This window comes from Falco peregrinus, chromosome 6 (assembly GCF_023634155.1).
Source record: "Falco peregrinus isolate bFalPer1 chromosome 6, bFalPer1.pri, whole genome shotgun sequence".
Taxonomy (NCBI): domain Eukaryota; kingdom Metazoa; phylum Chordata; class Aves; order Falconiformes; family Falconidae; genus Falco; species Falco peregrinus.
In genome coordinates, this window is record NC_073726.1 from 46,577,131 (window position 1) to 46,592,521 (window position 15,391).

The 15,391-nt window shown below is 36.1% G+C and overlaps 1 protein-coding gene across 4 annotated transcripts in view; it reads left to right on the forward strand.

Annotated features, from left to right (window-relative positions):
- ANKS1B (ankyrin repeat and sterile alpha motif domain containing 1B) overlaps positions 1-15,391 on the forward strand; it is a 442,036-nt gene that overhangs the window by 38,320 nt on the left and 388,325 nt on the right. For all 4 annotated transcript variants that reach the window (XM_027794224.2, XM_027794228.2, XM_027794229.2 and 1 more), the window contains exon 2: positions 12,148-12,228. In XM_027794224.2, the coding sequence (XP_027650025.2) occupies positions 12,148-12,228 (81 nt within the window). The remainder of the gene's footprint in view (positions 1-12,147; positions 12,229-15,391) is intronic.

A 15,391-nucleotide genomic window follows, 5' to 3' on the forward strand; every position in this document is an offset into this window, starting at 1 on the left:
TCAAACTGTCCTTAGTTAATAATATTTCCTGGTTTGGTAATTTTTGTACCAGAGAACACAGTTTCATCCAATGTCTTTCTTATCCAGATTTTCTATACTATGCCAACAACAATTAAACATGTCACATTATAATAGCTCTATGTTTTAAAGATTGGGTGTTGCAAAGAGTCCATTTTAGGTTATGCAGTATGTCTGATACAGGCACCATTTGAGTAACACAGTATTTAAGCCTCTGAGAAAATGTGATCAGTGGATTGGTTTTGCTCAGTTGTACTTACTGCAATAGCTAATTTCACACTAATCAACTTTCTTATTGAACGTGTTAATCCAGTTCAGTAAAGAAAGAAATACTGAATTGATGTAATCTAACAAGTGCTAAGTTGTTGTTTTTCCCTGTGTTGTAACTATAATTTCTATCATATGTTTGTCATAGCTATCTTTATCTTTCAAATGTCTTTCCCAGGTTGTGTTCTTGTTAACAAAGATAATACAATGCTGACGGAAAGAATGAGTGTTAGCCCTCTGATGGAGCCAGGTAACATGCAGATACTCTATGCCAGCACTCTAGCAAAGACATTAAGTGCACCTCAGTTTTGAAACTGTCTTAATCCAGAGAACAGACTCAAATTCTTTAATATTTTAGGTTATGTAGGAAGGTTTTCCAGTACCTTTTTGAATTCACTTTGATCTAGGTTGCTTTCAGTTACCTTATATCTTGCAAAAGTAAACTCTTCTGATATTCTGATAGACTTCCGATGTTCCCTTTCTTTGCTCATTGTCTGCTTAGGGCTCTGGAGTCTGACTAATTGAGAAAGTATTCTACCTGAAAGCACAAATATGTGTATAAGTGTGTTATAGGTCATTGATAGACTTCAAGAACCTTAATACCTCAGGATTCATATTTTGGAAATCAGTTGCTGCAGCTGCACTCTTTCACTGTTCTGAGTTTAGGTTAGGCTTATAGCAGGTTGTCCAAAAGGGTTGGACATTGTTGCTGCTGTTAGGAGGTGCAGATATGGAAGCTTTGGACTGAGAATATGGGAAATCATTTGAATAGCTGATGCAATACCTTGTGGATGTAAAGACAAAATATGAGGCTCCTATATCCGTTACATTCTCATATGTGAAGATAGCTAATGATTGATTTCATTGATGCAGGGATTAACATCTGCTGTAGGTCGATTTCTGAATCTCCTTTTCAAATGTCGGCAAAAATTGCAGATGGAGTGTGGGATGGCCTTTAAGAATCAAGAGGAAATGGAATTGCATTTTTTCTGGTGTCTATTTTGCTGGTGTCTGGTAGAATGTACTTCTGAAGAAATCCAGATTAGGAAAGACTGTTCTGTGTGTCCTAGAGCTATAACAAAGAGTGTCATCTCAGGTTGGTTTCTAGGATGAGCAGTCTTTAATTCTGGAATAAGGTCATAGTTCTAGCAGTATCCATATTTCAAAAATTTGTGATGTATATTGTTACTCTTCCCAGTGCTGCTTCCAGTGCCAGAACTTCAGGAATTTTTATTCCACTTAAACAAGTGTCAGTAAGTGTTCCGGGATGCATTATTAATCATTTAAAGGTTTTAAAATCTCCATTTATAATAAATATTGACTTTGCCTGTCTGTGATAAGAATGTGTTTAAAATTGCGAACACCATGATTGGTAGGAATACTGTGTTGGACCTCAAAAAATCTATTCTGGAAAAAGCCCTCTATAACTTTTCTTACTAAAGATTCAAGGTCAGTTGAATTAGGAAAAAGAACAGCTAAAGAAATAGCTGTCCTAAAAAAATCATGTCATCATATCTGCATTCATAAGAGAAAGAGAAATAAGACTTTGTTTCTGATATAATAAAAAAACCCCACTCTAACTTTTCTATTTCTTATTTTAGTGTCATCTAGTTTTTACAAAAGAAGAAGTTGGAGTGGTCTACCTGAGAGTTTGTTCTGTTTTTCCGAAGAAAATACTTATGTTATATACTATACTTCAGTGTATAGATATATCATAGGTATCTATATTCATGTGTCTTACAATCATGAGATAGGCAAGGGCTTTCAAAAACCTTCAGAAGATCCACTTCCATTGCTGTGTTTGAGAGAAAAGCAGCTATTGTTTATACAATGTCACTAAATCGCAGTTGTCTGGGAAGAGTTGAAAGACTGAGCATTTGTTTATAAAGAAAGTTTAATATATGTATGTACATACGTATATAAGTATTATATATATACACTGAAAAAAGATATAGTCAGGTATGTCTGATTATTTGTCATTCTCTATTGTATGGCCTGTTACTTAACACAGTAGAGCCCTGTTCTTTGTTGATCTTGATCAATCTATAGATTTTATGCAAAGCATATAGGTCTGATTCATAACAAATGTGTAGAACCCATCTATCTCATATATGTAGGGAGCCCAAACTCGTGATACAGTGTGTGGAGTTGCTCTCCATAGGAGCAGTTAATCTGATACACTTTTCTCCTGCATTAACCACACGGGATCCCTGCAGATTGCTCGGATCACATAAGATCATACATGACAACAGTTCTAAAACGTTGTTCGCATTGCTTAAACATGCATGATTTTACATATTAAAGATACTGCCTGCTGGTCTGGTTTTGGACTATTTTCATAATTTAGGTAGTAGCTGTTCTCACAGTGTTCTTGTGCGGGATGATGCCAAATGTGAGTTAATATTTTTTCCTATTGAGATGACTGGATTCTCAAGGACAGAACTCTGGAGTGGATCCAAGGATCTGTCTGACTCATCATTGACAAGCTGGAGTTGCTAAGGTTCATGATGAACTAAGCAAAACCCCAGCTTGTCCCTATAGACAACTGGAATGCAGAGGAACCCTGCTGTCATAACTGATGAAAGCTTGCTTTCTTTTAGCCACTCAGGCAAATTGGTCTTGACTGGAAGGATAAGGCAAAGCTAACCAGCATTAGTCAGAAACATATTGCTCTCTGAACATAGCCACAGTATTATGCAGTATACCCAGCCAGCCTAATTCCAGATGAGTAGTCTGTAAAGAATGGTGAAGCTAAGCTGTTAGCTAAAGATCAAATGCTAAGTGACCTTGTATGACAGATTCTTTTCATGAAACATGACTTATTTATTGTCTGTTTCTTTGTGTGACTTCCTGATGATGTCAAAGTGTTTCTCCTTTACATTTGGCATGTTACCTGATGTTTTTTAACATTTAAATGATATAATTATTAATTCTATCAGAATAGAATGGTATACTTTCAAATGAAGTTGATTCCAACACCAAGTAAATGGAGCTCTAGTTCAGTTAAACGTAGCACGTGTGACTTGTTCAGGTTTAGTTTTAGTTTTTCCCATACCAGGTACTTAACTAGAGAGATGGATTGCTCATCAACATGTTTTTCTATGTAGATGCTTTCCCAAACTGAATGTATCTAAATTTGCATGTACTAACTTTCTAATCTGCAGACTCCTAGAACACACCTCCCAGTGGCCTAAGTCTGCCATACAAGACCACTTATTTCTCGAGTGTTTTTAATATAGGTGTTCAAAGTTGGCTCAAAAGCCAAAATACTTTTTTGTGGCATCTGCAGAAGCCTACTGTTCATCTTTTTGATCTGAAAAAATTAACCTTCACCCTGGTCTCATGTGGCAGCCAGCTGCTTGTGTGGTCTCAACCTCAGGTACATGCAGACACAGCTGGCTCCCAGGCTGCTTCACCTACTTGCTGACTAGTTCAGCTTGATCTTCACTGGGAATCACAGTCTCACACACCCACAGTCCCTACAGTTGCAGTGTCCGTGGACACACAGGCCCTCTGACCTATGGTCCCACTCCGGTTCTCCAGTTTCTGGTGCCCAGACCCTCATTTGCTCCAGTTGCTAGCAACACAGACACACTAGCCCATCGTCTGACCCAGCTGCTGGCAGTTGAGCTTTCATGTACATACACACACACAGAACAGAGTCCCTCACCCAGGGAGTGCAAGATGTAGCGAGACTATTGTACTGTAGAGCCAACTATATACAAGTGATCAGCCCTTGTCCCTCTATTTTCTCACACTTATTCCTCCCCAAATCACCTGAATCCATCCCTTTCCCTGCCTTTGGTTCCCCACCTAAACATCCCGTGGGAAGTCTTGCTCAGTCCCATGCGTCCCATACGCCTAGATAGTAGCCCTTCTCAGCCTGAAATGTGCTCCAGCGTCACCTCGCCTTGATGTGTGTCACCCCTGGACAATGGGGTGGACGCTGTCACAAGACAGCCCTGGGAGGGACCCCAACAGTGTGTCTCTTCCTCCAAGTCTGTAATTTGGGTTCCTGCCCGCTGTTGTGTTGCTGTGCTCTGCTGGCCTGGTAGAGGTGGGCCTTTAATGCACTGACAGCTCTTCTGTGAATAGCTTGAGGATAGCTGGGCCAGGGCATTGCTTGATTCTCCCATCTGCTGTTATCTCTTTGTGCTCCTTTGCGGATGTACACAGGAGCTGTTTATCACATAACCTAACACTCGCGTGCATGAGATGTTGTATGGTTTCTATTTATCTCGGTACTGTTCTAGCTTGTTCTTTTGGTACTTTGTAATCACGACGTCCTCATATACAGGTTCTAGAATTTCTTGCCTCAGAAGTTCCTTGAGTTGCTTCTTACGTCCTAACTCTATCAAAATACACTTTTTTTCAGATCTTTTGTATTTCTTGCAATTGCAATTCTTTGTTTATCCTGAAGTTATTCAAAGGATAAGGCCACATTGACTCTGTGACACAAGGGTCACATTGATTATGTGAGACTCATCGTGGCTAAGGGTATTCTGGATATCCAGGACTTGTCTTTCTCTCTCTGTGTCTGGGATTCTGCCTCTCCCTCAGCCACGCACTGAACTTCTGTCATTTATAATCAGCCTTTTCTTGGTTCTTCTTACTGGAGAAAGTGTGGATGGCAGATTGGATTAATGACTGTACTGGCCTCATCCTTCTCCCAACCAAAAATATAGTTAGTAATAGCAAGAATGGTAATGGGCAAGTATACTAGGTTTTCTATTTGGCATTAAGGTTATTAGTATGTTTTTAAATGATGCCACCCTACTCCAAATTTTTGTCTGGGCAGATGTAGTCTGTTAAATCTGTCACTGTTCTTTTAGCAAAGATATTTCACAAAATTTTGAAAAACAGTAATTACAGGTAAGATACTGGGTTTTGACTCTTACATTGTTGGACATGATGCCTTTGTTCTACATGCTTTTTTAAATTATCCTTTTTACTTCCATGCTTGTGTTATCACTTTAAGTGCTGATCCTGCTGTTTGTATATTTGGAAAAAGATCTAACCAACTGTTGTTGTAGCTTTTCATGGAGAAAAGAAGTGTGATCCACAGAAGATAAACGTAGCAGTAGTGCTAAATTCATAATGTGTGTTTATGAATTTTTTCTCTTTTTGTACTGCTTGATATCCATCTTTATGGATATTACTATTACTGCACATATAATTCCTTAGACAGGTTTTCAAAACGAAAACCAAATTCTGAATTCAATCACAACAGATATAGCAGGAATGCTCTGAGATGATGAGCATTATTAAGTAGTTATTGATGCTCATGTCTGAGATTAGATGAGAGTGAATGACACTTCTTTTTCTAATTTCGCATTTCTATTCCCAGTTAACATTCAGAATGGGTTATATGTATACTGGAGGCTTCTACAACAGCTGGGAGGAAGAAACCCTTCTTTGCCTTTCAGAGAGGCATAGAATCACAGATAGACACCCTGGAGGCATCCCAGTAGTATTTTTTGTGAATGTCTGCTCTGTATCCCTAATGGGGAATCAAATGGTTCTCTATATGCTCCTTTCTTAGCTTAGCCCAATTTGTTCTTCAGCTTTCCAAGTTAAAGTGCATAATTCCTTGATAGGAAGGGAATGGAGATATCTGAGCAGAATCTTTGTCTTACACATATCTTACACTTATGCTGCATGGAAAAATTTCCTTTACCTCCAGAAATCTTTATTGCCGAAGAAAGGGGGAGGCTGTATTTACCTTTAATTATTGCCTGCACTCCATTCCAATAGCAGTTTCATCTTACCATGATAAATCTTAAACTTATGGAATATAGGCCGTACCTGTAGTTCTTGTACAGGTAACTATCTTGTAAAACCCTGGCTTTTTGCTGAAATAAGATTCTTTGGATTAGCTTGATCATGCACCTATAAAGAGGAAGAGCAATCAATGGTTTGTCGTCTTCTCTGTTTTCATCATTTGCAATAAATCACATCATACTTGCAATGAAATTCATTCGTGATAGCCAGCTATTAGGAGACTTCCAGGTAATAGTCTCTAGATACGTGGAATCACAGTTTCTCACTGAGATAAGTAAGACTTTGAATAAGCTATTAAAGGAGGAAGTAGCTTATTGTACATAGCTCTACCTCTTGATGAAACCGCTGTGTAGGATTGGGACCTACTTGTATAGGAGCCACTCTAAGTATAGTAATAAGGAAATGTTTTGTAACAAATAATCAAACTCATAATATTTACTGTATTCAATATTTCATATTAAATAGAAATCACAAATGAACGGAATCAGTATAGAAATAAAATCAGTTTAGAGTTCCCCAGTTTTCCAGACTGACGCTATTTATGGCCAAGACTGTAAACAGATCAAGGTTACAGAAAAGTAGTGGATTAAGCTGCTTTAGAGCCTGAACTTGAATAACATATTTATTCCATTAATTAGCTGACCATAAATTTTGTTGTATTATTTATTCTGAGACAATAAACAGCAGGAATCAAAACAAAATAAGCACATTCCACACATTCAAAATGAAATGGTTTTGAGTCACATTTCACGCTGATACAATAAAAATAAATACTTAAAATAAATATTTAAATAAACAATTGGAATTATATATGCAATAAGTTTTAAAAATAGTTAATATTAATTGAACTGATACCCCCCTGCCCTTCTCCTTTTAATTTTTAAAAATTAAAATAGTAATAAAATGCTTATTATTTTAATTTTGAATTGTTAACTCTCAGTTGCTACATGTAACTGCTGTTTTTAATATTGAAAAGATCTGAGATAGCCTCACTCAAGACATCATCTACTTTTGTCAATTTAAGGCCTAAAGCTGCACTTAGTAAAAAAGAATCCTAAAATGCATTTTTTAATGTTGTTTTTCTGTGTACAACTTTTGAGTACTTTATTAATATTTATTAATTATTCATTATGCTTTAAAATATTACTTTCTAAAAGGGTTCTTTCCCCTACTGCCACTAAAAGCAAATATTTAAATTTGCTTTCCTTGAAGTAATTTGAAAATGTATCTCAAATTCAGCAAAGTAGTTAAATAACTGGTAAAACCATACATGAAAAAGACATACGTGCTTTCTACAGGATTTATCTTGCATAACACTGCGTTGCATCAAAGAGGAATCTGTAGAAAGAAAAAACTATCACATTTGCTAAAATGAAACACTTCTATATTTGATAAGTAACATTATTAATTTATATAGGTTAGAGCAACATCGTTGTCAGTTTGACTTATTTGTGCATAAAATAGAGAATGGGAGCTATTTTGCTGCAGTTCACAATAAGTAACATTATTATTTTGTGTCTGAATAATTGAAGTTACATATTAATGTGTAACTGTCAAAATTTTCAATTTTCAAAAATGTTCAGATGCATTTTCAAAATTTATCTGTAAAATTGACCATGTATTATGTGTAAGTTCAGTTTACATGACTGAAAACATGTATGAATGTAGGCAGAGCACTAATGAATATAGGAGCCTGGCTATGTGCTGTAATAACTTTAGGCAATGTGTTTCTCTCAGATTAATAATAAAAATGGAAATTTTGGAAGATCTTGGCTCAGAACGACATAAATTCCTGTAATATTTATTCAAGGGAACACAGGAACAATAAGGAAACAACGTTTATCTGAGGTGCTTGGTGTTTGCCACTAAAATCAACAGGAATAGGATGAAGGTTTGGATTTCCCACTGTTAAAACTGACTTGGCAAGATGATACTTATTATTTTTATTGTCCTGAAGAGCCAGGTGGTCTCTAAGAAGAGCTTCCAAAGATATTGAAGACCTGGGAAAGAAGATGGGGAGAGTAGTGGGAGGGGTGAGGACTAGGCATATGCTAAACCTTCTCTCAGCCCTCAACAGGGTTCAGACCCTAAAATATGCAGGCATGAACACCATGCTTTATCCATCTCCTCTGGAGGAACTGATTCCATCCAGACAGTGTCATCTTCTTCATTGCTGCTTCATTTCAGAGAAGAAATAAATTCCAAAGAGAGTTACCAGTTAAGATAAGGTTTAAGTGAAACCAATGGGCAGAGAGATCCTGATGTCATCAGGCAGCTTTCTAGCACTTACAGAATCATAGAATCATTTAGGCTGGAAAAGACCTTTAGGATCATTGAGTCCAACTGTAAACCTCATGGATTTACCAAAATATTTTTCTTTCACCGTAGCAAAACTACCATGTAAAGAACATAAATATTAGTGCATGGATAACTAAATAATAATGAAATAGTATAATGAAAATGCACATACAGAGGGGGAAATATGGTAGAAACGGGTTAAAATTTTTGATGGATATTCTGTGCATGTACGCATGTTTCTTGTACTGTTGACAGGGAGTGTGCCTGTGTGATGATGGTTAGCTGAATTAATTTCTGCTTTCCTTGCTTTTGTGTTCGTAGGTGTGTAACAACAGCCACTTTACAATTGCTTTTTTCCATATAGCAAAAAGCATAACAAAACCCCATATCAATCAATTTACCATCTTTTTTTGTAGTCTCTCATTTCCGTATCACTTTTGAAATGCTACTCTTTGTATGTAATTATCTTCAGCTCATAAAAAGAAAAAAATGTTAATATTTTTACCAAGTAAAGAGTATTTTCAATTAATATTTGATAATCAAAAGGTCAACATTCTTTGCCCACAGTGAGAGTAAACTGTAATAAGGAGGTCTGTGCTTTTGGCAATAGTGTAACTTCAGTTTCTTCGTGCCTCACTTTGGCAAGATATAATGGAAGAAACTAATTGATGATCATGTTTTAATTCAGGGGTTTAATTTGTCATTGACTGAAAACTTATTTTTTACACAAGAAGTAGGTTAAATTACTTTCTTAAAATTCATTAAGTGATAGAAAGGTTTTCCTAATTTAATAATCAACATAGGAAAAAAAACCAACCTAACTTACTAATGCATGTAAAAATAAGAAGCTTGATGACTGACTGCATCAAAGTATTAGGAGAAGGATGTTTTTGAGAACGTTCAGTATTGGCCATAGTCTAAAGAGCTGCTAATCTTCTGTCAAGAAATATTTTTTTCTGGAACTTGAATGGCAGTTTGCTTTGTTCCAGGTTCTCCTTAGTGTTGCTTTCACAGTAACTTTTGAAATGTTTTAATACACAGATTAATATATTTGATAATTCCTTATATATTGCAGGCGTTTATGATGCCAAAGAAGGGCTCTTTAGGCTTTTTCTCTTTCCCCACTCCACTTTGCTTTCAAGTCAGATGCTTTTTACAGAGGTAAAACACCACTAGACTTTTGCCCTGTTGTATTCTGATTACAAGAGAAGAGCTTTAGATTAACGATTCACCACAGCCAGGACTTCTAGGGTGTAAGAACTTCTGTTCACAGACTGTCCAATTTTAATTTGATTGTCAGTTATTAAAGCATAAATACCCTGTGTATATACTGGACTTGTGTTAATTTTGTAGGAAATAATGTTGTAATACTGTAGCAATGCAAGACCTCCTAGAAGGGGACTTCTGCACTGGCCCAGGGGAAAAGAGATGCCTGTAGCCAAGTCATGCTCATGTCTCCTGTGTTCTTATTTTGATAACCAAGTTCTGATTTTGAGCATGTCTTTCTGTACCGTTCGGGAGCTGACAGCTATTAGTCCATCCATCCCGTCTCATCTTCTCTGAGTCATCTGGATTTAATCACTCTCCTTTGTCCTTTCCCTCCCAACCTGAGTGTGCCGAGGAGCTTCACATAGGTGCATTTGTTTACTCATTAATTAATTTCAAATTTGCATTTTTTTTTTTTTTTTTAAACCCACAGTATAGTTTCAGTTGAAAAATATTTCCTAAGACTAGAATCAGGAAGTACAACAGTGCATTAAAGAGTGCCTGGATTAAAGTAGAAAATTAGGGGAGAAAAGAACCAAGTTTCTGTTGGGTTGGTTTGGTTGGTTGGTTTTTGTTTTGTTGTTGGTTTTTTTTTGGGGGGTTGTTTTGTTTTGTTTAAAGGCATAATGCATCATGAATAATATATGAACTTACGGAACCTTTCCATTTTGAAAAAAACAACCAACGGGCAAATCCTAACAACTGTAAACTAAAGCAAGCAACCAAGCAAAACCAAGTAAATTAATATTCTGATCATTTATGTATTTGTTACTATTTGAAATATGACTTTCTGTACCACTTTTATTCCTGCTTCATTCTGCTATAAGATGGTACAAATCAAAGTGAGAAAGTAGAATCCAATAAATAAGAAAATAACTAATAAATTATTATGCAAAACTATAAAAGAGGTTATAGAATATCAATAGATAAGAACTTCTTCCAATAGATAAGGACAGCCTGTCTGCCATATAAATAACATCTGTCTATTATGGAGGAGCTATCATTTCAATGACTTGATTTTTATTACTTCATGAAGTTAAAATAATTTATTTTAATTGCAAAGATTAGAGTGACTTTCCTAGCTGGAAGTTGCCCCCTGTAGAAAAGGACATCTGTAGACTTCTGAGCAGATGAAGAAAAAAAATGACTCAATGTTTTGCTGCTTTGCACCCAAGAAAATATTTCAGTCCTGTTCTTCCAAGAAATTAACTTGCGGAGCGAGGTGAGGTACCCAGCACTATGTAGGATTATGCTCACTGCAGAACACAATGTATCATAGAAAAATAATTCTGTATGCATGCAGTATTACTTATGGGAAAACAGCTGCTTAAATTCATGAGCTAATTAATCACTGAAACACTGAAAAAACGATGAAAAGAGACCAGTCTACAACATCAGCATTCCATAGGTAATAAAATACAGGTTCAGTAGTAAAGGATTGTTAAAAAACATACGTTAAGCATAACATGTCATTTTATTGATGTAGATCATGAAAAGCGTCAGTATGAAAACCACTGTTTACCTATTAGCTTCAGATTATTTTCTTTCAACTGCAGCACTTGATTCCAAGGTATGAAGTGAAGGGAAAATATGGCTGGCTAATGACTGTTTCACGCTGTATTAGAAGCTAAAGAAAACGGATGGTAATTCAGGACTCATAATCTTGTGTCCTGGAAGTTGCAGTACTAATGATTGAAAATTGTGTTACAGAATAAAAAAGTTGCTTCCACAAAGGATATAGTCAGCTTCAAATGCCACCAGTTAGAAAAAACTTGCTGGTACTCAGTATGCCTCTGGTATCCAATTTCCAGGGTTTGGGGTGGGGACTGGATTATTTTTGGTAGATCAGCAAACACATTTTTCTTCTTTGAAGCAAAAAATCTCACTTACTGTTTTGTGAAGCGTCCATAATAGATCATGAAACTGGTTACATGGGGCATAAAATGAAGCTCACTGTAAAATAAGTGCTGTAAAATACAGAAAGGTAAACCACCCCCCCCACCCCCCCCCATTGCTTATTGAACTTTTGTTTTATATATATGCAATTTATTTAAAAATATAATTGGTAAAAATGGGAGCTTTAACATCAGGCCAAGTAAAAAGAATAAACTTACTGTCCCTTTAAAGGATATAATTGGTTCTTATTAATCTTACATTTGTATCAGTCTAGACTAACTGACCTAAAGTCAACAAATATATACTTGGGAAAAAAGTAGTGCAAAATCAGGTTGTAACCTCAGTGTAATTACCAAAGTAATATTGGGAGAACAGATCTAATTGAAATGAAAGGATAGTTATTAGTCTTTGAGACTGCCCTACATAAAGTTCATTACTGCTATAAAGATGGAACATGTAAAATTATTTTTATAAATAAATTATATTGTTATCAACATGACATTTGCTATTTTAAGTTCTTTTCAAGATAATTTGTCTCTTAAGTTTAATCGCACTTCTTGCAGAGATCTTCAGTACTTGCCAAGCTAAAAATCTGACTTTACAATTGTGCTTTATTTGCAGCATCTGGCGAGGACCAAATATAAACTGCACAGACAGTTCAGGTTACACTGCTTTACATCATGCAGCCTTAAACGGACACAAGTAAGTGCCTCAGTTTTTATGTAGAGTAGTATTTAACTGCATAACTTAAAAATATGTAGCATAGCACTGAGATTTTCACAGAAAGCTGACAAACCCTGACTTACTGAAATAATCCTGTTTCCCATGGGTTATATTAATATAACAATTTTTGACACTGTCATTGAGATCAGCATGTAGAAATGACAAATGGGAAATGCAGTTTGGAAGCTGTTGAGTCTATACTGGTTCTTCCAAATTCTTCCTTGATTTTGAGTTAGTTTATTTTTTTACTGCTGGTGATGGCTCTAGTATTTTTAGCTGGTGGGAAGTTGCAACATAAAATTTTGTAGCAGACTTGTGTGTGTATATACACAAGTATAGTGTGTTGAATGTTTAAGGAAGCAATAGTATAGATTAATCAGTATCAAAGTGAAAGTAGCATGATAAGAATATTTAGAAGCTATACACTTGAGAACAGAAAAAAATGGCTATTACCTTGTATGGGAATTTGTAGCTTCTCCCTGCTGTCCAATTAAGAGCGATTTGTGCTAACTTGAATGTGATTTTGGACTTTACATAAGGTAACATACAAATTCATAATAATAATATGTCTAGTTCACTCATTTCACAATTTTTGCATTCTTCCTTGGAAAAACTAAAACTTTAGGATGTGGTTTTAATTGTATTCTAGAAATCTGCATAATTTCTTTAGACCAGATTAATCTTTTGGTGCATACAGGTTATTCTGTTTTTTAATAAATAAATGAAGTTAAAATACCGTAAAAGTAGATACTGTGCATTTTCTAAAATTTCAGTTCTGTAGGAAGATTCAGAATCATCCGTTTATGTATTTTACCTTCATGGAATTAGGTCTAAGTCCTTAGTGTGGTCTATTAAACTCAACCTTTTTTAGAAAGAGAAAATCACATTTCTTTTGTTTATAGTTTATGGATTATAGTTTCTTCTGCCATTGCACGTTTTTGATTGACAAAACCCCAAGCCTTACCTTGCAAAGATTGTTGGTTTTAGATAGATGGAAATTGGTTTTAGAATGTTTAATACTGAATATAAACCGATAGTTACCCAGCAAAGTAAAAATACTGCTGTATGTCTCAGAATGTATCAGAGATTTCAAGTGAGTCCTAGCAATATAAACTATCAAATCCCAAAACGTACATAAGTCAGATAGTGTTTTCAGACAGTGTTGGCCAAACTTCTGCTGAAGTCAGAGAGAACTTCAAGATGTGGACTAAGGTACTGCAGCTTTTGAAAAAGGCGTAATGGTTGCTGGCTGCTATGACCCCTTACCCTCACAGCAGGGTAAGTAACAGTTACTGACATCACATTTATAGCTCATTATATTAAAGTAAACTGAAATATATCGTGGGGTATTACATGATAAGTCATGATGGTCCAAGCCATCATACTGATCCTGATGCAATGGTAGCACTGTCAGCAAAAGAATTGGACAGACACCTGGAGGATGTAATTTCATTAGTTGCGACAAATAAATGGCTTTATACTCTGTTTCAGATTTGAAACTTGGTATTCAAAATGAATGTGGGGTTCAATCTTTTGACACAAGGGCCTTCCCACTTAGGGGAAGTTCTTGTCCTTTGAAAACTTTTGGGGTTTTAACTTTTCACACTTTACCTTAAGATGAACTTGAGAGATTTCAAAGTTTTTCAGGGAAAGTGGGAACATAAGATTTAATGACCCTACTAATAATTTGTGGCTGAGATACTTGTTGGACACCAGTGTTCAAGTCCCCGCTCAATCATTGTATGTGTTGAATTCCCTCCTCCTTGGTTATTCTGGGGTAGTTCTGTTTCCTTTTCAAACTATTCTGCTTTATATAAGCAATTAAATCATATCTGGGCCAGGCACTTGAATCTCAGTCTCCCTAAGTAATTTTACTTATCCCAGTAATGTTACTGGGCTAAGGACTCTGTCTTCTCCTCTCTGAAATTTATTTCTACAAAATAAAAAGTTCTGACAGAATGCTAAAAAAGACTCACCCTAGAGAAGTGTGATGGGTCAGGGCATTCTTGAAGGGCGAAGGACACCTAGGTTCTATTTTGTAGCTTGAATCTTGCCACAGACTCTTTCCAATAGTTGCTGCATATTGTTATCTATAGATGTCATTTGCGGCGGGGTTTTTTTTGCTGGTTTTCCTCCACTTCAGTTTCTGTTTCCTTTGATTTGTGTCCCTTTCAAACTACTCTGTATCGCTAGCCTTCATTAGACCATCTACTGCAAGACCAGCTATGATTACATAAGTCTCTCAAGCCTTATTTGTTGTAAAAAGTTTCTATCGGGACTCACTTTTCTGAAACTTACTGTGTAACAAATGTCTTTCTGTAGTGGAACTGTTCTTTCTTGGGTTTTTTTTTTCATGTTATTTGACCTTGTCAGGAGTAAGCAAAGTCCGGTTTAAAGTCTCCCTCAAAGCTTAGATTTGATGACTCCAGTATCTCCATGATATCTTTTGAAGACAATTGGGAGTTTCTTTTGACCTGGATATTTTCACTCTCACTTGCCACATTTTTCTCTCAATACGCAATTAAATGCTGTTCCATCAAGGCTGGGAGAACAATTGCCTTGGGATTTACCTTCTGTCTTAATTTTTTGTCAAGGGCTGATTTTCAGACATAACTTAGGCTGCATTGAGCTCCCCCCAGCACCCCACACCCACCCCCCCCACCCCCACCATTTTTTTGAACCAGACCAGTAAGAGCCAGTGTTTCCATATTTAGCAAAATGCCTGTAAACTTGCCCACACTGGATCATAGATGCTATAAGTTAATAACTAACAAAGCCTGACTGTGTCAAACTGTGAGAAGACAAATGGAGAGATAAGACAGCATTTACTTTCTGACAGACTTGGTAAGATGATCATACAACACAGCTGTTCTTTACATTTAACTTCTGAAGTACAGGAGACTGCTTAAAAATCAGGGATGCAATATACCAGCTTATACTAACCTTTCATTTAATGTATGATAAGCCACACTGGAAATACTGAAAGGAATATAATAAGAATTAAAATAATAAAAGTCACTTTTTTCCTCACTGCTTTCACGAACCTGGATATAAGAAATGAAAATAGAAGCACTTATGCCCTAGAAGATAGTATATCTCTAACTAGATAATCATTAAATTTTCTTCCATCTTTGAGATAATG